The 21,356-nt window shown below is 47.6% G+C and overlaps 2 protein-coding genes across 3 annotated transcripts in view; one reads left to right on the top strand and one right to left on the bottom strand.

Moving 5' to 3' along the window:
- Window positions 1-17,916, bottom strand: part of DHTKD1 (dehydrogenase E1 and transketolase domain containing 1) — a 55,506-nt gene extending 37,590 nt beyond the window's left edge. Inside the window, exons 1-4 of one of the 2 annotated variants that reach the window (XM_015146459.3) lie at window positions 17,684-17,916; window positions 7,269-7,424; window positions 4,007-4,218; window positions 734-928 (exon numbers count right to left, since the gene is read on the bottom strand). In XM_015146459.3, coding sequence (XP_015001945.3) covers window positions 734-928; window positions 4,007-4,218; window positions 7,269-7,424; window positions 17,684-17,837 — 717 coding nt within the window. In that variant the 5' untranslated portion in view covers window positions 17,838-17,916. The remainder of the gene's footprint in view (window positions 1-733; window positions 929-4,006; window positions 4,219-7,268; window positions 7,425-17,683) is intronic. The other variant, XM_015146460.3, reaches the window with a different exon arrangement.
- The window catches only part of UPF2 (UPF2 regulator of nonsense mediated mRNA decay), a 484,524-nt gene that overhangs the window by 311,825 nt on the left and 151,343 nt on the right, over window positions 1-21,356 (top strand). The gene's annotated exons all lie outside the window — the stretch shown is intronic.

Below are 21,356 nucleotides of genomic sequence, written 5' to 3'. Positions count from 1 at the left end.
TCTGGCTCTGTCTTCCAGGCTGGAGGGCAGTGACGCAATCTCAGTTCACTGAAGCCTCCATCTCCTGGATGCAAGAGATCCTCCCACCACAGCCTCCCAAGTAGCTGGAACCATAGGTGCACCACCTAATTCTTATGTTTGTAGAGACCATGCCACCTAATTTTTATTTTTGTAGGGACAGAGTTTTGCGAGGTTACCCAAGCTGGTGTTGAACTCCTGGGCTCAAGCACTCTTCTTGCCTTAGCCTCCCAAAGTGCTGGGATTGCAGGTGTGAGCCACCTTGCCCAGGCTTAGTTGACTTCTTAAAAGGAATGATCACCATGAGTTTTACTTTTTAAAATGTATTGATATTCAGGCAGCATCTTGCTTTGTTGCCCAGCCTGGAGTGCGGTGGTGAGATCTAACTTACTGCAGCCTCAAACTCCTGGGCTCAAGTAATCCTCTGGCCTCAGTCTCCTGAGTAGCTGGCAACACAGGTGTGTGCCACCATGCTTGGCTAACTTACTTTATTTTTGGTAGACACAGAGTCTTACTTTGTTCCACAGGGTGGTCTCAAGTCCTAGATTCAAGCCATCCTCCTGCCTCAGCCTCCCAACAGGCTGGGATTACAGGTGTGAGCCACAGTGCCCGGCCATCACCATCACCATCATTTATCAGCAGAATGAAACCAGCAGTTTTATTCTGTTACCATCAATCTTACAGTGCTACTGAGAAACACAGCGAGTAACCTTACCTCTGGAGGGAACTGGAGAAGGCCTGTCAATAAATTCAGCCTCCCTCTATGGGGCATCCCAATGATGACATCAGTGATTCCGCTGTAGGCCGACATTTTCAGCAGCTCGTGGAAAAAGCCCATCATGCTTTCAGCCCCTTCGCCTCCATATCGCTTCACTGTCGAGAACTTGGTGGCCAGAAAGTGGTCAAACTCCTGCAGAACATCATGTCAGACATGAGCTGCCAGGAGACAGCCAGCTTCTCCAGTGGAAGGCAGATAAGTCTGTGTGTGTTGTGAGATAGCCCCACACTCCCCAAGTGGCCACAACAATGGCACTTTACTGCATATCCTGGAGAGAGACGTAACAGGGACACAGCGGGACGGCTTTCCAAGGATCCTGGACAACAGGAGGGGCCGAGGAGAATAACCTTCGTGGCAGAATAACTCACCCCAAGGAAACCCCCTTAGAATGTATGTTCTTCTGGACTGGAAGCCAGGCCTTAGATTTCTGCTGCCTCTTCCCAGTACCCGTTTTCACAGGGGGTTCTATGGTATGAATCAAGGCTGCAAACTATCCAACTACCCAAACTATTAGGAAGGAGCTTCTTGTCATCTTGACATTCCAGAGTCCTGGTCACAGCCCTGATGGAGGTTCACTTCCATTCATTTGTATTGAGCCTCTCTTCCACATGTCATCTTTTGATCATCTCAAGTTAAGTTCTGAACTTAAGTACCTTCAGTTCTTAAGAATTAAGACCAGGACAGGCATGGTGGTTCATGTCTGTAATCCCAGCACTTCGGGAGGCCAAGGTGGTTGGATCACTTGAGGCCAGGAGTTCAAGACTTGGCCAACATGGTGAAACCCCATCTCTACTGAAAATATAAAAATTAGCCAAGTGTGGTGGCATGCACCTGTAATCCCAGCTACGCAGGAGGCTGGCAGGAGAATTGCTTAAGCCTAGGAGGCGGAGGTTGCAGTGAGCCGAGATTGTGCCACTGCACTCCAGCCTGGGTGACAGAGCAAGACTGTCTCAAGAACTGCAACTATACATAGCCCTGAATGGTGACAGTATGTCCTGGTATCGGGACTTTTTTTTTTTTTTTTGAGACAGAGTCTCACTCTGTCACCCAGTGTGGAATGCAGTGGCACGATCTTGGTTCACTGCAACCTCCACCTCCCAGGTTTATGCTATTCTCCTGCCTCAGCCTCCCGAGTAGCTGGGACTACAGGCGCCCACCACCACGCCTGGCTAATTTTTTTGTACTTTTAGTAGAGACAGGGTTTCATCATGTTAGCCAGGATGGTCTTGATCTCCTGACCTCATGCTAAGCCCACCTCAGCCTCCCAAACCAAAGTGCTGGGATTACAGGCGTCAGCCACAGCGCCTGGCTAAGACTTTTTTCTTACATATTAAAAGAAATTTTAGGCCAGTCGCGGTGGCTCACCCCTCAATCCCAGCACTCTGGGAGGCTGAGGTGGGCAGATCACGAGGTCAGGAGATCGAGACCATCCTGGCTAACACATTTTAGGCTGGGCATGGTGGCTCACGCCTGTAATCCCAGCACTTTGGAAGGCTGAGGGGGGTGGATCACGGGGTCAGGAGATTGAGACCATCCTGACTAACACAGCGAAACCCCATTCTACTAAAAATACAAAAAATTGGCCGGGCATCGTGGCAGCACCTGTAGTCCCAGCTACTTGGGAGGCTGAAGCAGAAGAATGGCTTAAACGTGGGAGGCAGAGGTTACAGTGAGCTGAGATCACACCACTGCACTCCAGCCTGGGCGACAGGGAGAATCATCTCAAAAAAAAAAAAAGAAATTTGAAATACATTTTTTTTTTAAATGTTTTTTAAAGGCCAGGTGCAGTGGCTCATGCCTGTAATCCCAGTACCTCGGGAGGCCAAGGCAGGCGGATCATGAGGTCAGGAGATTAAGACCATCTTGGCCAACATGATGATACCCTGTCACTACTAAAAATACAAAAATTAACTTGGTGTGGTGGCATGTGCCTGTAATCCCAGCTACTCGGGCGACAGAGCGAGACTCTGTCTCAAAAAAAAAAAAAAAATTAAAAAAAAAAGAAATAAAACCGTAAGAACTATGTGGGTTTTTTTGGGTTTTTTTTGTTTTTTTTTTTGGACAGAGTCTTGCTCTGTTGCCGAGACTGGAGTGCAGTGGTGCGATCTCAGCTCACTGCAACCTCCACCTCCTGGGTTCAAGTGATTCTCCTGCCTCAGCTTCCCAAGTAGTTGGGACTACAGGTATGCTCCACCACACCAGGCTAATTTTTGTATTTTTTTTTTTTTTAGTAGACACGGGGTTTCACCATGTTGGCCAGGCTGGTCTCAAATTCCTGACCTCAAGCAATAGGCCCACCTCAGCCTACCAAAGGGCTGGGATGACAGGCGCGAGCCACCGTGCCCAGTCAGAAGTAAGGTCTTAAGGATCTTGTCATCTTTTATAGAGTGAGTAGAAGCAGACACATACACGAGAAGTATTTTGACTCTGAGGAGAGCCAATAGGTCGATATTTTGGCAACCAACATTTTGCTACTTAGAATAAAGTGTTGTGCTCAGAACAAGGATCTTTGAGGAAAAATAAAATAATAAAATGGTATGTGTGTTATATGATCCATTGTGTTGAAGTAATGAGGGATTTAAATTCAGAGTTAATGGCTCAATTCCCTTTCTTCAGTAGTTATATATCTTTTTTTTTTTTTTTTTTTTTTGAGACAGAGTCTTGCTCTGTCACCCAGGCTGGAGTGCAGTGGCGCAATCTCAGCTCACTGCAGCCTCCACCTCCCAGGCTCCAGGGATTCTCATGCCTCAGCCTCCTGACTAGCTGGGATTACAGGTGTGCACCATCACCCCTCGCTAATTTTTGTATTTTTAGTAGAGACGGGGTTTCTTTATGTCAGCCAGGCTACATATCTTTATAGACAGTGAGGCTGACCTACGCCCTTGCTATTAGATGCTCCTTTTTTTTTTTTTTTGAGACTGTGTTTTGCTCTTGTTGTTCAAGAGCGCAATGGCGCGATCTTGGCTCACTGCAACCTCTGCCTCCTGGGTTCAAGTGATTCTCCTGCCTCAGCCTCACGAGTAGCTAGGATTACAGGCATACACCACCACACCTGGCTAATTTTTGTATTTTTAGTAGAGATGGGGTTTCTCCATGTTGGTCAGGCTGGTCTTGAACTCCTGACCTCAGGTGATCCGCCCGCCTCAGCCTCCCAAAGTGCTGGGATTACAGGTGTGAGCCACCGCACCCAGCCTAGATGCTCCTTTTTACCTGAGATTCCAGCATTAGTTTTGACAGATGTTTTCGCTCTTCTGTGGTAAACGTTTCCTTTTGCAGTTCCTCAAACCGCTTGGCAAACCAGTCTTTCTCCTCCTGGCTCTGAAGTTGGGAGGTTTCAATAGAAATCTGCCCACAGTAGATTTGATTGAGATAGACTAACACTTCCTCAAGTGAGGCCTCTTCCTTTTCCATGTTCAATAATCCTGTGAAATACAATCAAAGGGGTCATTTTAAAATATAATCATGTGGCAAGTTAATTCTGGAACATACCAAAATAATTACTTCAACACAGAGTTCTTTATTCTTAATAACTTGGGTCATTATTGGCCAGGTGCTGTGGCTCACACCTGTCATCCCAACATTTTGGGAGGCAAGGCGGGTGGATCACCTGAGATCAGGAGTTCGAGCTCAGCCTGACCAATATGGTAAAACCCCGTCTCTACTAAAATTACAAAAATTAGCCAGGTGTGGTAGCGTGCACCTGTAGTCCCAGCTACTTGAGAGGCCGAGGCAGGAGAATTGCTTGAACCTCGGGAGACAGAGGTTGCAGTGAGCCAAGATCACACCACTGCACTCCAGCCTGGGCGACAGAGCGAGGCTCCGTCCCAAAATAAATAAATAAATAAATAAATAAATAAATAACTTGGGTCATTATTAATGCTTATCTAGATTTTTTCTAAAGAAAAAAACTAAAAATATGGTCAGAGGTCATGAAGTAGTAAAACTAGGAGGGGGGAAAACCCCACTTCCTTCACAAAGACAGAGCCTGCTGCTGCTTTATGCCAAGTTTTGATTCTACAGTAATTTCTTTTTTGTGTGTGATGGAGTTTTTCCTCATTGCCCAGGCTGGAGTGCAGTGGCACGATCTTGGCTCACTGCAACCTCTGCCTCCCAGGTTCAAGTGATTCTCCTGCCTCAGCCTCCCGAGTAGCTGGGACTACACGTGCACACCACCACGTCTGACTAATTTTTGTATTCTCAGGATAGATGGGGTTTCACCATGTTGGCCAGGCTGGTGTCAAACTCCTATCCTCAGGTGATCCTCTTGCCTCCACCTCCCAAAGTGCTGAGATTACAGGCATAAGCCACCACACCCGGCCCCAACCTTTACTTTATATTGCTTAGCAAGCTTGTCCAACCCGCAGCCCACAGGCTGCATGTGGTCCAGGACAGCTTTGAATGTGACCCAACACAATGAATAAACTTTCTTAAAACATTGTGAGATTTTCTTTGTGATTTTTTTTTTTTAGCTCATTAGCTATGATTAGTGTTAGTATATTTGATGTGTGGCCCAAGACAATTCTAATTCCAGTGTGGCCCAGGGAAGCCAAAAGATTGGACACCTCTGGCTTATGGTTTCTTACAACAAAGTTTATTGCTTTTTTTTTTTTTTTTTTGGTATATAAAGATTTAAAGTATTGGTCTTTTGAGGAAGTTAGATGCATCACCACTATATTCCAACTGAGTCATTAATCATGTCGTTTAATGTTTACCACATTAACTCGTTTGCTTTTATGAGGCGCTGAGGAATCAGTTCTTTCTGCAGAGGTTCAACTGAGGAATCAGTTCTTTCTGCAGGGGTTCAAGAAAAGGGCCTTTGGAGGCCCGTCTCAAAAAAGAAAGAAAAAAGAGAGAAAACTACCACCTTATGCCGGGAACGGTGGCTCATGCCTGTGATCCCAGCACTTTGGGAGGCCGAGGCGGGCAGATCACCTGAGGTCAGGAGTTCGAGACCAGCCTGACCAACATGGAGAAACTCCGTCTCTACCAAACATACAGAATTAGCCAGGTGTGGTGGCACATGGCTGTAATCCCAGCTACTCGGGAGGCTGAGGCAGGAGAACCGCTTGAACCTGGGAGGCGGAGGTTACAGTGAGCTGAGATAGCACCATTGCACTCCAGCCTGGGTAACAAGAGCGAAACTCCATCTCAAAAACAGAAAAAAAGGGGCCAGGCGCGGTGGCTCAAGCCTGTAATCCCAGCACTTTGGGAGGCCGAGACGGGTGGATCACGAGGTCAGGAGATTGAGACCATCCTGGCTAACACGGTGAAACCCCGTCTCTACTAAAAAATACAAAAAACTAGCCGGGCGAGGTGGCAGGCGCCTGTAGTCCCAGCTACTCGGGAGCCTGAGGCAGGAGAATGGCGTGAACCTGGGAGGCGGAGCTTGCAGTGAGCTGAGATCTGGCCACTGCACTCCAGCCTGGATGACAGAGACAGACTCCGTCTCAAAAAAAAAAAAAAAAAAAAAAAAAAACAGAAAAAAAGAAAAGAAAACTACCACCTTGCAAAACCCAGGTAACCCTCCGAACCCTAAGAGACGCTAAAATGAAAGTTGAGGGTTTAAATGCCGTTACATCTTTGGGTAGTTTACTACACGGCATTAGATGACTGAAACATGACTCACTGATACACACAATCAGAATCTGGTATTTGCAAGATTAACTTTAAAAAGTAACATGAGGTAGGACCCTGAAATCATGACTGATGATGCAGGCCCAACTTCTTCTAAGTTCCCAGGCTGGGAAAGAAAATAGAATGAGGGGGGCAAGCTTTGGAATGGAGGCAGCCCTGGATTTCACCCCACCTCTGCCACTGAGCAGCTATGAGTTATATAAGTTCTCTTTGTTTTTCCATCTACAAAATAAAGAGGACAATGACTACTTTTGGGAGTGGTTTTGAGAACAAATTGACATATGCTAAGCATATAGCACTTTAGAGCTCATGGTTTTTTTTTTGTTTGTTTTTTCAGACAGGGTCTCACTCTGTTGCCCAGGCTGGAGTACAGTGGCATGATCAAGGCTCACTGCAGCCTTGACCTCCCAGGCTCAAGTGATCCTCCCATCTCAGCCTCTGGAGTGCCTGGAACTACAGGTGTGCATCACCATGCCCAGCTAATTTTTTTTTTTTTTTTTTTTTGTAGCAACAGTCTCACTGTGTTGCCCAGGTTGGTCTCAAACTCCTGGGCTCAAATGACCCTCCCACCTCAGGCTCCCAAAGTGCTGGGATTATGGGTGTCAGCCATTGTGCCCAGCCAATTCAATGTTTTTGAACCTTAAGAAAACAAGCCTCCTCAGAACTTCTAGAATCCCAAGAATGCTCCTTCCTGACCGTACCTCAACGTGCCCCCTTGGGTCTCCTCACACCTGTGGGAGCCTCAGCTCCAGCGGGGATGCTGCTTCTTCAAGAACAGAGGCAGGAGCCAGGCCTGGTATGCAGCTCCGAGCTCCCACCTGCTGTGCAGAAGCCATACCTGCCGTGTGGAAGGGTCCCTGCAGTGTCTGCACCAGGGCTTGGATTTCAGGCACATTCTCCAGCAGGGCTTGCCCGGTGAAGAGGGGGTTGATTTTGGCAGCTTTATGACCATGCTCGCGATATACTGTCACCAACCTGGCAAGGCCATGGTCAACTAAATTGGGGAAAATTTAAAAATACAAACAGTTTAGGAGATGACTACAAATCACAAAAATCAGCTTTTCAAAGAAGCTCTTACAGCTCTAGACACCTTTTAATTTATTTATTTATGTATGTATTTATTTATTTTAGAGACAGCGTCTTGCTCTATTGCCCAGGCTGGAGTGCAGTAGAACCATCATAGCTCACTGCAACCTAGGCTCAAGTGATCCTCCTGCCTCAGTCTCCCAGGTAGCTGGGACTACAGACATGCACCACCACACTTGGCTAATTTTTGTTTTTTTTTTTTTTTGGTCGAGATGGAGTTTAACCATGTTACCCAGGCTGGTCTTGAACCCCTGAGCTCAAGTGATTCACTCACCTTGGCCTCCCAAAGAAGGCCAAGAAACACATTTTTACACTTTGTGTTATTTTCAGAACCCAGAGACAATTGTTAGCATATTTTCAAACTTTTTTTTTTTTTTTTTTTGAGACATTGTCTCACTCTGTCACCCAGGCTGGAGTGCAGTGGTGCAATCTTGGCTCACTGCAACCTGCGCCTCCCAGGTTCAAGTCATTCTCCTGCCTCAGCCTCCCGAGTAGCTGGGACTATAGGCGCCCACCACCACACCCAGCTAATGTTTTGTATTTTTAGTAGAGAAGGGGTTTCACCGTGTTAGCCAGGATGGTCTCGATCTCCTGACCTCATGATCCACCCCCCTCGGCCTCCCAAAGTCCTGAGATTACAGGCATGAGCCATTGCGCTTGGCCCACTGCTTCTATTTCTAACTACTGGCCTCCCAAAGTGCTGGGATTACAGGCGTGAGCCACTGCACCCAGCCAAAGCACATTTCTTTACTTGGAGCAGGTTTAGTGAGTAAAGAACAGAGAGGTACTGAACACCCACAGGATGTGTTTGCACTAATACAGCAGGTAGGTGGAGCCATAATAGGTCAAATAAATGAATCAAACCATCCCAGGAAATGAACTGATTTCAGCCTGGGGGTTAGTCCTACAAATTGCTAAGGGTTCTATTTTGAACCTTATTCAAGTTCTCAATTACTGTCATATGAAGTAGGAAAGCTTTATGTTTGTGGCTAAAATCCAGACAGACTATGTCTAAAGCATGTCCCTGTAGGCCACTCTCATCTTTTATTTTTTTATTTTTTTGAGAAGGAGTCTCGCTCTGTCCCCCAGGATGGAGTGCAGTGGCGCAATCTCGGCTCACTGCAAGCTCCGCCTCCCGGGTTCAAGTGATTCCCTGCCTCAGCCTCCTGAGTAGCCGGGACTACAGGTGCGTGCCACCACACCCAGCTAATTTTTTGTATTTTAGTAGAGATGGGGTTTCACCATGTTGGCCAGGATGGTCTGGATCTCCTAACCTTGTGATCCACCTGCCTCGGCCTCCCAAAGTGCTGGGATTATAGGTGTGAGCCACTGCGCCTAGCCCCCACTCTCTCCTTTTAAGTACATATTCTTCTACAGCATTGCAGGAACGTGGTTTTCTTTCTAACTCCAGAGCTACTCAACCTCAGTCACTTTTGGGGGACTTCTCTTTGCCCATCTCTAAATATTGGTAGCCAGGCATGGTGGTGCACACCTATAATCCCAACTACTCAAGAGGCTGACCAGGAGTTCGAGGCTGCAGTGAGCTGGAATCTCACCACTGCACTCTAGCCTGGGTGAGAAAACAAGATCCCATCTCTAAAAACTAAAATACATAAAATATTGGTACTCCCCAGCTCTGCCCAAGGCCACCTTCTCAGTCTACTTTCTCTCTGAGCGATCTCCCCCCAACTCATGATTAGTGGTACAAGAACAATAGCAAACCTACAGGGTAACCCCCATTCCCACTGCAAACCAGCAGCCATACTGAAAACATCCCCTTAGAGGCCGAGGCCAGTGGGTCACTTGAGGTCAGGAGTTCAAGACCAGTCTGACCAACATGGTGAAATCCCATCTCTACTAAAAATACAAAAATTAGCCGGATGTGGCTGCACGTGCCTGTGGAGGCTGAGGCAGGAGAATCGCTGAACCTGGGAAGTGGAGGTTGCAGTGAGCCGAGATGGTGCCACTGCACTCCAGCCTGTGTGACAGAGCGAGACTTTGTCTCAAAAAAAGAAAAAAAGAAAACATCCCCTTAGAGAAGAACCCATGTCATCTCCTAGAGATCACTGCTTCTATTCCTTTTTCTTTTTTTTTTTTTTTTGAGAAAAAGGCTGGAGTGCAGTGGCACCATCTCAGCTCAATGCAGCCTCCAACTTCCGGGTACAAGCGATTATCCTGCCTCACTCTCCCAAGTAGGTGGGGTTGCAGGCACATGCCGCCACGCCTGGCTAATTTTTGTAGGTCATTTTTTGGTTTTGTTTTCGTTTTTCTGAGATGGAGTCTTGCTTTGTCGCCCAGGCTAGAGTGCAGTGGCACGATTGTGGCTCATTGCAACCTCTGCTTCTCAGATTCAAGCGATTCTCCCATCTCAGTTCTCCTGAGTAGCTGGGATTACAGGCACATGCCACCACGCCTGGCTAATTTTTTATATTTTCAGTAGAGACGGGGTTTCACCATGTTGGTCAGGCTGGTCTCGAACTCCTGACCTCGTGATCCACCCACCTCTGCCTCCCAAAGTGCTGAGATTACAGGCATGAGCCACTGCGCTCGGCCCACTGCTTCTATTTCTAACTACTGGCTAGCCGGGCTGCTAATGATACGCTAGAATACTGACACAGAAGTTGGCACAAAATAACCCTCCTAGGCCGGGCGCAGTGGCTCAAGCCTGTAATCCCAGCACTTTGGGAGGCCGAGGCGGGTGGATCACGAAGTCAGGAGATCGAGACCATCCTGGCTAACATGGTGAAACCCCGTCTCTACTAAAAATACAAAAAGTAGCCGGGCGTGGTGGCGGGCGCCTGTAGTCCCAGCTACTCGGAGGCTGAGGCAGGAGAATGGCGTGAACCTGGGAGGCGGAGCTTGCAGTGAGCCGAGATCGCGCCACTGCACTCCAGCCTGGGTGACACAGCGCGAGACTCCGTCTCAAAAAAAATAAAATAAAATAAAATAAAAAATAACCCTCCTTGCCCCAAAGAATATGAGGCATGGAGCAGTTTGGCACCAGCAGAAAGAGGAAGCCCTCTCTCGTGTCAGGCACATCCTCCATCCACCCTGGCAACCCATGCTCCCTCAGACTGCCATTTCTTCCGGCAGGGTTTTCTTCCACCAACCCTGTCTCCAACCCCTTCCCTCTCTGTCTCCAGCTCCTTCCACCGAGATCTCTGGTGCTCTGTTTCATGAAAAACAAACCTCTCTGAACGTTCCTCACACTCCTGGGCTTAATCAGAACTTGGCTGTCCCCAGAGAGCACGAGTACAACGTGAAGCTACTCAGTGGCCCTCACCCACACCCTCCAATCGTGAAGACAAAGGTAGGCCCTCCTCATTCTTCACTGACATCTCCCTATCATTAGTTCTCTCTTTATAAACCCGTCCTCTGAGGGACAAGCAATGGCACTAACTCATCTCAAAGTGCTGACGGTCATTAAAAAAATAGTATTATAGAAGAATGATTGATGAAAAAGCCTCAAGACTTAATGAATGGCCAGGCACAGTGGCTCATGCCTGTAATTTCAGCACCTTGGGAGGCCAAGGTGGGCCAAGGTGATCTCATCACCTGAGGTCAGGAGTTTGAGACCAGCCTAGCCCACATGTTGAAACCCTGTCTCCACTAAAAACAAGAAAATTAGCCAGGCCTGGTCACAGATGCCTATAATCCCAGCTACTCAGGAGGCTGAAGCAGGAGAATCGCTTGAACCCAGGAGGTGGAGGTTGCAGTGATCCAAGGTTGCGCCATTACACTCCAGCCTGGGCAACAGAGCGAGACTCCGTCTCAAAAAAAAAAAAGAAAGAAAGAAAGAAAGAAACAGGGTCTGGCTATATTACCCAGGCTGTACTCAAACTCCTAGGCTCAAGAGATCCTCCTGCCTTAGCCTCCCAAGTAGCTGCGATTACAGGTGCATGTCATCACACCCAGGCAGATTTGTTATTTTTTGCTTACTGTATTCTCGCAGTTTTCCACAGTGAACGTGTGCAATAAAGCTTTTTTTTTTTTTTTTGAGACAGTCTCACTCTGCTCTCATCAGTTGACTTCGTGCTTATAACAATCAGTTCTATTTGTCCCTAAGTCTGTTGCTGTGGGAAAAAGTAAAATATTAGGGGGAGAAATCAGAAAAATCTAGAGATTTTTGCACTCATATTGCTTTATTTATTTATTTTTTTGAGACGGAGTCTCACTCTGTTAAAATTGTTTTAAAAGAAAAAACAAAAGAAGTAAAAAAAAATAAGCAAAATAAAAATAAATGGAATTAACTGATCAAGTTCCAATTTCAAATGCTCTAGATAAAATGTACTTCTACTGTATTATCTTCATAACAAAAAATGAAATTAAAAGATTTAATTCTTTTTCCCTGGAAGGATAGAAAAATAAATAAATAAAAATAAAATTTAAAAGAATGAGAGCACAGAAATAGAATTATTCATAAAATACTTCCTACTACTGGATGGCCACAGTGGCTCACACCTGTAATCACTTTGGGAGGCTGAGGCAGGAGGACCCGTTGAGGTCAAGAGTTTGAGATCTGCCTGGGCAACAGAGCGAGACCCTGTCTTTACAAAAAAATACAAAAATTGGCCGGGGGCAGTGGCTCACACCTGCAATTCCAGCACTTTGGGAGACCGAGGTGGGTGGATCACAAGGTCAGGAGATCAAGACCATCCTGGCTAACATGGTGAAACCTCGTCTCTACTAAAAATACAAAAAAATTAGCGGACATGGTGGCAGGCACCTGTACTCCCAGCTACTTGGGAGGCTGAAGCAGGAGAATGGCGTGAACCCGGGAGGCGGAGCTTGCAGTGAGCCAAGGGCTCAGAGCAAGACTGAGGCTCCTTCTCAAAAAAAAAAAAAAAGAAAAGAAAAAAAAGACAAAAATTAGTTGGATGTGGTGGCACGTGCCTGTGATTCCAGCTACTCAGGAGACTGAGGTGGGAGGATCACTTGAGCCCAGGAGTTTGAGGCTATGGTAAGCTGTAATTGTGCCACTGCATTCAGCCTGGGCAACACAGTGTGTCTCAAAGAAAAGAAAACAAAACAAAAACAAAACTTTCTATTACTGCAGAAATGCAAGAATTTCTGTAAGAGAAAAATGAATACCTTTACATTAGGCATAATACTGCCCGAACAATTTACTATTCGTAATATCTGCAAAAGGTCACAGGAATTAGATTTGATGTTTAAGTCCCTAATGAAGCCAGAGAGAATAGAGAAAACAACAGCAGATACACGCCTGCACTCCTCTATAAAGGCATGCTAGATGCTCAAGAAATATTTGTCATTATTTGAATGAAGTCCTGAGATCAAGAGTCACACTTCATGATAAAAGCTTTTCAGAGCCCTCAAATTCAGAGTAGAAGAGCTGAAGCGGCTTCTTCTCCCTCACTTTGCACCCTCCCATGCCAAGTCGTGGGGCCCGGTGGGCATGCATGCATTACTCCAGTCTGCCCTGCTGCTGGACAGGCTGAGTCAAGCTGGGCCAGACTGAGCTTTTCCAGATTTTGAAATTTGGAATTCAGAGACAGCTTATGAGAAAACAGCTAGCCAGAGACTGCTGCCTTCAGAAAAGCCTAGTTGAGGGCAGATGGCTTGAGCTCAGGAGTTCAAGATCAGCCTGGCCAACATGTGAAACCCTGTTTCCACTAAAAATACAAAAATTAGCCAGGCATGGTGGTGAGCACCTGTAGTCCCAGCTACTCAAGAGGCTGAGACAGGAGAATCTCTTAAACCTGGGAGGTAGAGGTTGCAGTGAGCCAAGATCATGCCACTGCACTCCAGCTTGGGCGACAGGGCGAGAACCTGTCCAAAAAAAAAAAAGTACAAGAGCTAATATTTTCATGGGCTGGGTGCGGTGGCTCATGCCTATAATCCCAGAACTTTGGGAGGCAGAGGTTGGTGGGTCACTTGAGGTCAGGAATTTGAGGCCACCCTGGCCAACGTGGTGAAACCTCATCTTTACTAAAAATACAAAAATTAGCCAGGGTGGCACATGCCTGTAATCTCAGCTACTCAGGAGACTGAGGCAGGAGAATCACTTGAACCCAGGAGGCAGAGGTTGCAGTGAGCCAAGATCACCCCACTGCATTCCAGCCTGGGCCACAGAGTAAGACTGTGTCTCAAAAAAACAAATAACCATTCTGGCTAACACGGTGAAACCTCGTCTCTACTAAAAAAAATACAAAAAACTAGCCAGGCGAGGTGGCGGGCGTCTGTAGTCCCAGCTACTCGGGAGGCTGAGGCAGGAGAATGGCGTAAACCCAGGAGGCGGAGCTTGCAGTGAGCTGAGATCCAGCCACTGCACTCCAGCCTGGGCGACAGAGCGAGACTCCGTCTCAAAAAAAAAAAAAAACAGGTCGGGCACGGTGGATCATGCCAGTAATCCGAGCACTTTGGGAGGTCGAGGTGGGTGGATCACCTGAGGTCAGGAGTTCGAGACCAGCCTGGCCAACACAGAGAAACCCCATCTCTAATAAAAATACACAATTAGCCAGACATGGTGGTGCATGCCTGTAGTCCCAGCTACTCGGGAGGCTGACTCAGCAGGAGAATCACTTGAACCCAGGAGGCAGAGGCTGTGGTGAGCCAAGATCGTGCCACTGCACTCCAGCCTGGGCAACAAGAGCAAAACTCCATCTCAAAAAAAAAAGTACACCCATGAATCACTACTCCTAAACCCACCTCCATTTTAAATTGGCATTGTTGATAAATAAATTCGAGTTTCCTTGGAAATTGAGGTTTACAGAGGTGAAAGTACAAGCTGTTACAAATATCTAGTTACAAAGAACACTCACCATGGGTCAAATTGTAACTAGAGAAACCACTGCCATCCAAAAGGTTACTAGGGGCAAATTCAATATCTATTTAATTAATTATTTATTTATTTATTTATTTATTGAGCCAGAGTCTTGCTCTGTCACCCAGGCTGGAGTGCAGTGGCGTGATCTCAGCTCATTGCAACCTCAGCCTCCCAGGTTCAAGTGATTCTCCTGACTCAGCCTCCTGAATAGCCAGTATTATAGGCACACACCACCAGGCCCAGCTAATTTTTGTATTTTTAGTAGAGATGGGGTTTCACCAAGTCGGCCACGCTGGTCTCGAACTTCTGGCCTCAAGTGATCTTCCCACCTCAGCCTCCCAAAGTGCTGGGACTACAGGTATGAGCCACCATGCCCAGCCTCAGTATCTCTTTAAAGCCTTAATACAAGGGAAGTCTTAGTGAATGATGTGGTCACCTGTGTAGACATTTATTTTAGCCAAGATAAACATATGAAGAAAGAAGGCCAGTGAACCGGACGCGGTGATAAACATCTGAAGAAGATAAACATATGAAGAAAGAAGACCCGTGAACCGGGCACACTGCAACGAGCTGTGATTGCACCACTGCACTCCAGACTAGGTGACATAGCAAGACTTCATCTCAAAAACTAAAAATAAAACAGTAATAGTTTAATATGTTGCCCAACATATAAAGATACTTGATAACTAATGTTATGCCTGCACATACAAAATGAGAATATATTATATGTCACAAATAAATTGCATATATAGAACCCTCTTTTCATTCCTTAGGAAGTATAAATTATTTGGGGCTGGACACAGTGGCTCATGCCTATAATCCCAAAACTTTAGGAGGCCGAGGCAGGCATATCACCTGAGGACAGGAGTTCGAGACCAGCCTGGGCAACATGGCAAGACCCTGTCTCAAGTGATCTGCCTGCCTCGGCCTCCCAAAGTGCAGGGATTACAGGCGTAAGTCACTGCACCCGGCCCCACGTCTGCCACCACACTGGCTAATTTTTGTATTTTTGGTAGAGATGGGGTTTCACTATGTTGGCCAGGCTGCTCTTGAACTCCTGACCTCATGATCTGCCCGCCTCGGCCTCCCAAAGTGCAGGGATTACAGGCATGAGCCACTGTGCCTGACCTAATAAATAAAATTTTAAAAAAAAATTTTTGATGTGAAATATGAGGTGAAAAAGATATAGGTGGATTGCTCATCCCAGATTACTATAATACCTCTATGGCAGACACTTCTATGATTCCCAACTTCCATTCTCGCCTCTCTTTGATAGTAATAGAGAGCCTAGTATATGGCCAGCCAGAATAAAGAGCCACTTGCCAGCCTTCCCAGTAACCTGGTGGCCATGTGACTAAGTTTTGGACAATGAGATGTAGCAGCAATGTATGCAACTTCTGGGTCACGCTCTTAAGGGGAAGGAAAGAAGATATTCCTTCTCTTTGTATATCACAGCACCTGAACTCATCCAATCTAACACAGAATTTGGTACAAGAGGGGGGTGGCTGCCCTAACAGAGCCTAAAAATACATATGGCATTGACTTAGCAGACAGGCAATGGGTGCCAACAACACAGGTATTTCCACCTAGAAAGCTGGTGGGCAGTGTTATGTTATAGGACAAAACATTTGGTGAAACTGAGGCAGACTGCATGCCCTTGAAACCTGTAGCTCAGGAGTGTATGTTCACTGTTTCTCGTCACTTTCAGGAATGCCCAGGAGAAAGATGAGGTCAAGTTGGAGCTCCCTAATGAGCAAGTAGACATGAAGGGGATTTCGGCTCTGCAAAAAGGAGGTACCCTCCTGGCCAGGCACGGCAGCTCACACCTGTAATCCCAGCACTTTAGGAGGCCAAGGCCAGTGGATCACTTGAGGGTGGGAGTTCGAGACCAGCCTGGCCAACATGATGAAACCCCATCTCTACTAAAAATACAAAAATTAGCTGGGTGAGGTGGCAGGTGCCTGTAATCCCAGCTACTCGGGAGGCTGAGGCAGGACAACCGCTTGAACCCGGGAGACGGAGGTTGCAGTGAGCCAAGATCGTGCCACTGCACTCCAGCCTAGGCGACAAAGCCAGACTATGTTTTAGGATTAAAAAGAGAGAGAGAGACAGAGATATGAGATTTATTTTAAATGCCCTCCGAGGTGAGGAGCACAATATTGAAGTTCTGATGGAACAATATTGAAGTGACTGATGGAAGATTCAAAGGTCAGGTGCCCAGATGCTGGAGGGGATCTTCAACATTAATCTAATAATCAGATCAAAGATGCCAAATGATTTTCCTCTAATAATCAATCTGTAAGTATCTTCTACTCCGTGAGGACAAATAATGACACAATAATTTTAGGGCATAAATCAAATACTCAAAATTAGTCTCGCAAATGAGCATACAACAGAAGTTCCAAAAACTGACATTCATGACTGTTAATTCATTAAAACCACCAGCACATACCGAGGTGTCAACAGTGTGGCTAAAAGGAAAAGAAAGAAACCCCACCAGCACATAGTTCCAAATTCGGCAGAGTTAAGACTTAAACTCTAAAATTAAAGTAACAGACTAGCTACAAGGAGACAAATACATAATAAATATCATGCTGTCTTCCAAGACTGGAACTAACTGCCCATTTCTCCCAAGCAGTGCAGTCTTGGACCCCCCACCTGCTCACATAAAATCCTCAGAGATGGTCCTGGAAACGTACCCTTGGGAGATTAAAACTTTACTTCTCCCACAGACAGCTCCGTTGGTTTTCTAGGCTGGGTGCAGTGGCTCAGCCTGTAATCCCAACACGTTGGGAGGCCGAGGCTGCAGGATTAGCTTGAGCTCAAGAGTTCAAGATCAGCCTGGGCAACATGGTGGGACCCCATCTCTACTAAAAAAAAAAAAAAAAAAAAGCCGGGCTTGGTCGTCCCTCTGTGTCCCCAGCTACTCAGGACGCTGAGGTGGAAGGATAGCTTAAGCCCAGGAGTTCGAGGCTGCAGGCAGCTGTGATCGCAGCACTGCACTCCAGCCGGGGCCACAGAGCGAGACTTCGTCTAAAAATAAAAATAAAAAAAGGAAAGAAAAAGAAAAAAAGACTTTCTCACACGTTTCCAACAAAGGAAAGAAAAGCTCTTCCAAAACCAGGTCCGGACCAGCAAGATGGGAAGACCACCCAAGCGTGGACCTCAAGGATCCTCAGTTACAGAGGCTGGACGGGGGATGACCGACACTAAGCACCCACACCTACCCTCTGCTCCCTTCACCTCCCCCTCCTCTCCACTGGCCGCGCGTTCAGGCCGGCGGCCGGTTCCCCGACCCCGACACCCCACAGCAAATCGACCAGGGGATGATGCTTCTGCGTCCCAGCCCCCGCTCCCACCGCCCAGGCCCTATCCCCGACCTGGGGGACGCTCCAGGGCGCCCCGGGGCTCGCGGCTCTCGGGCTTCCTCGGCCGGTAGCCGTAAACGCCCCGCTCGGTCTGGTAGCCGCGCCAGATGAGAGGGGGAGCCCGGCCGAGGCCCCGTCGTGCTGCTGCCACAGTAGCAGAGGCCATGTTCACCGGGTCCCCAGTCCAGGACCCTGAGGCGGGAGCCCGAGGTGGTCCCACCGGCCCTGGTAAATCCGGGACTCTCAACGAGGAGGCCGGAGCCCCGCCCCCAGACAACTCCCCCGCGACTGATTGGCCGAGGGGCCGGACCCTCGAAGCCAATCCATGGCAGCGGCGCTCACAGCGAAGCCTCGCCCAGGATTGGGGCGGGACTCCAGGGCGGTGCCGGCGGCTGAGACCGCTCTGCTCCAGCGCAGGACGGGGCAAGTAAGTGTCCCGCGGTGCGGTACCTGCTCTCGGTACGAAACTGGATGTAGCTGCAGTGCCTGCAGTCTCCCGCCAGGAGTGTTCACCCATCACGCCTGTGCCCAACCTCATAGACACAATCTAAGGGGTCTGTTACGGAAAGGACAAATTAGCCACAGGGTGGATAGGAAGTGGCTAGAACTGAGACCAAGGGACGCAAAAAGGAAAGGTTATTTGGGGCAGTTGGAAAACCAATACCCCTATTTTTTTTGTTTTCTTAAGAAACTTTAAGAGAGGCTGGGCGTGGTCACTCACGCCTGTAATCCTGACACTTTGGGAGGCCAAGGGGGGAGGATAATCTGAGGTCAGGAGTTTGAGACCAACCTGGCCAACATGGCGAAACCCCGTCTCTACTAAAAATACAAAAATTAGGTCGGGCGCGGTGGCTCACGCCTGTAATCCCAGCACTTGGGGAGGCCGAGGCGGGTAGATCACCTGAGGTCGGGAGTTGGAGACCAGCCTGACCAACATGGAGAAACCCCGTCTCTACTAAAAATACAAAATTAGCCGGGCGTGGTGGTGGGTGGCTGTGGTCCCAGCTACTCGGGAAGCTGAGGCAGGAGAATCGCTGGAACCCGGGAGGCGGAGGTTGCGGTGAGCTGAGATGGCGCCACTGCACTCCAGCCTGGGCGACAAGAGGGAAACTCTGTCTCAAAAACAAACAAACAAACAAACAAACAAAAACAGGCAGCAATGGCTCACGCCTGTAATCCCAGCACTCTGGAAGGCCGAGGTGGGCGGATCACGAGGTCAGGAGTTCGAGACCATCCTGGCTAGTATAGTGAAACCCCGTCTCTACTAAAAATACAAAAATTAGCCAGGCGTGGTGGCGGGTGCCTGTAGTCCCAGCTACTTGGGAGGCTGAGACAGAAGAATCGCTTGAACCCTGGAGGCGGAGGTTGCAGTGAGCCGAGATAGTGCCCATTGCCCTCCAGCCTGGGCGACAGAGGAAGACTCCGTCCCAAAAACAAACAAACAAACAAACAAAAAACATTAAGAGAAAGAAGGAAACAGGGTAGAGGGAGCAGGGAAGAAAGGGATAGGAGTCAAAAGAAATTGGACATGAACGATTACAGCAGCCCAGAGATATTTGAGAACCTCAGTTGGTCTGCGTCTGAGTGAGTTTCCCAAACGATGTTTTTTTCCTGTGGCTTACTTTTAACTTTGCCAGTATGGTAGGGGAGAGAGTCTGCATCCTTACCTGGTCAGTCATCCTTCGTTCCAGTAAGCTGTGCAGCTATATCCCAAACTCCTAGGAATATTATTACAAGCCCAAGACATCCTCCTTCCTTATCATTCAACCAGTATACTCATAAAGCACTCTGCTGGGTTAAAAAGATTAATAAGGCACAGTTTCTGCCCTTAGTTCCCAGTCTAGCTGTAGATAGAATTCAACACACAGGATGATAGATTATTTAATGTAGGCACATGTAGGTGCCCCCTGCAAGCACAGAAGCACCATCTAGCACAGCTACGGTAGTTGGGGACCCCTTAGGTCCACAGTTTGGTGGCCTCCCCATCTTGCTAGTTTGGACCTGGTTTTGGAAGGGCTTGTCTTTTTTTTTTTTTTTTTTTTTTTTTGAGAAGGAGTCTCGCTCTGTCTCCCAGGCTGGAATGCAGTGGCGCCATCTCGGCTTACTGCAACCTCCATCTCCTGGGTTCAAGCGATTCCTCTGCCTCAGCCTCCCGAGTAGCTAGGATTATAGGCACCTGCCACCATGCCCAGCTACTTTTGTTGTTGTTGTTTTGTTTGTTTGTTTGTTTGTTTGTTTGAGACGGAATTTCGCTCTTGTTGCCCACGCTGGAGTACAATGGCGAGATCTCCACTCACCGCAACCTCCACCTCCCGGGTTCAAGCGATTCTCCTGCCTTAGCCTCCCAAGTAGCTGTGATTACAGACATGCACCACCATGCCCAGCTTATTTTTGTATTTTTAGTAAAGACAGGGTTTCTCCATGTTGGTCAGGCTGGTCTCAAACTCCTGACCTCAGGTGATCCACCCACCTCAGCCTCCCAAAGTGCTGGGATTACAGGCGTGAGCCACCATGCCCGGCCCCGGCTAAGTTTTTGCATTTTTAGTAGATACAGGGTTTCACCATGGTGGCCAGGCTGGCCTTCAGCTTCTGACCTCAAGTGATCTGCCTGCCTCAGCCTCCCAAAGTGCTAGGATTACAGGCTTGAGCCACTGTGCCTGGCCAGACTTGTCTTTTTTATTCCTTGGTTGTGAACCTGTGGGAACCTAACTCTTTGGACAGGTGGGGCTGTGGGAAAAGAAAATTTCTGAGATCTGAGTGTGTTAGGGGAACTTCCAAGTGGAAGGGACATTAGAACAGAATCTTGAGGCATGAGGAGTTAGGCAAATGCACAAAGACAAGAGCACACCAAGGAGATGGCAGTGAAGAGTAGATATGAGATAACTGGATGATCTAGAGTTTTGAGTAGAAAGGAGGGGGTAATTAAAGGATCAATGCCCCTCAAGTTGATCCACAAATGAAAAGATAATCTTAGTCAGGGGCATGGACATTTTATATGATATAAGAGGAGGCCGGGCACGGTGGCTTACGCCTGTAATCCCAGCATTTTGGAAAGCTGAGGCAGGTGGATCACCTGAGGTCATGAGTTCGAGACTAGCCTGGCCAACATGGTGAAACCCCGCCTCTACTAAAAATGCAAAAAAATTAGTTGGGCATTGTGGCAGGTGCCTGTAATCCCAGCTATTCGGGAGGTTGAGGCAGGAGAATCACTTGAACCCAGGAAGTGGAAGTTACAGTGAGCCAAGATCGTGCCATTTTACTCCAGCCTGGGCAACAAGAGTGAAACTCGGTCTCAAAAAAAAAAAAAAAAAAAAAGAGAGAAGGAAAGGCAAAGAATCAGATACATACTCATGTGCATTGATAGATTTGATCATGGAAGGATATGGGAGTTCTTTTCTGCTTTTGGTGAAAAAGCAAGATCAGCAGCTGAAAGAGGGAGTGAGGAGATATGGGAAAAGGTTTGAAAGGGATGAAAAAATTTTGAGACAATGGGCTGGGAAAGTGGACTTATTAGGAACAGTCATGATTTGGGGGTTGTCAACCGCCCACTGAGGCTTCAAGACCAGTTAGAATCATTGAGAGTTTTTCTCCAGATATATTCAGCTCCCGCAGGTACAGTGCAAAATGGAGTTGAATTTACCCAAGTATGGGGTTTTGCTTAGCAGGTTTGATGAAGACATTAGAC

Source organism: Macaca mulatta, chromosome 9, assembly GCF_049350105.2.
Source record: "Macaca mulatta isolate MMU2019108-1 chromosome 9, T2T-MMU8v2.0, whole genome shotgun sequence".
NCBI classification, from domain to species: Eukaryota; Metazoa; Chordata; class Mammalia; order Primates; family Cercopithecidae; genus Macaca; species Macaca mulatta.
The sequence above is the reverse complement of the archived record's forward strand: the minus strand, read 5'-3'. Positions and strand labels throughout refer to the sequence as shown.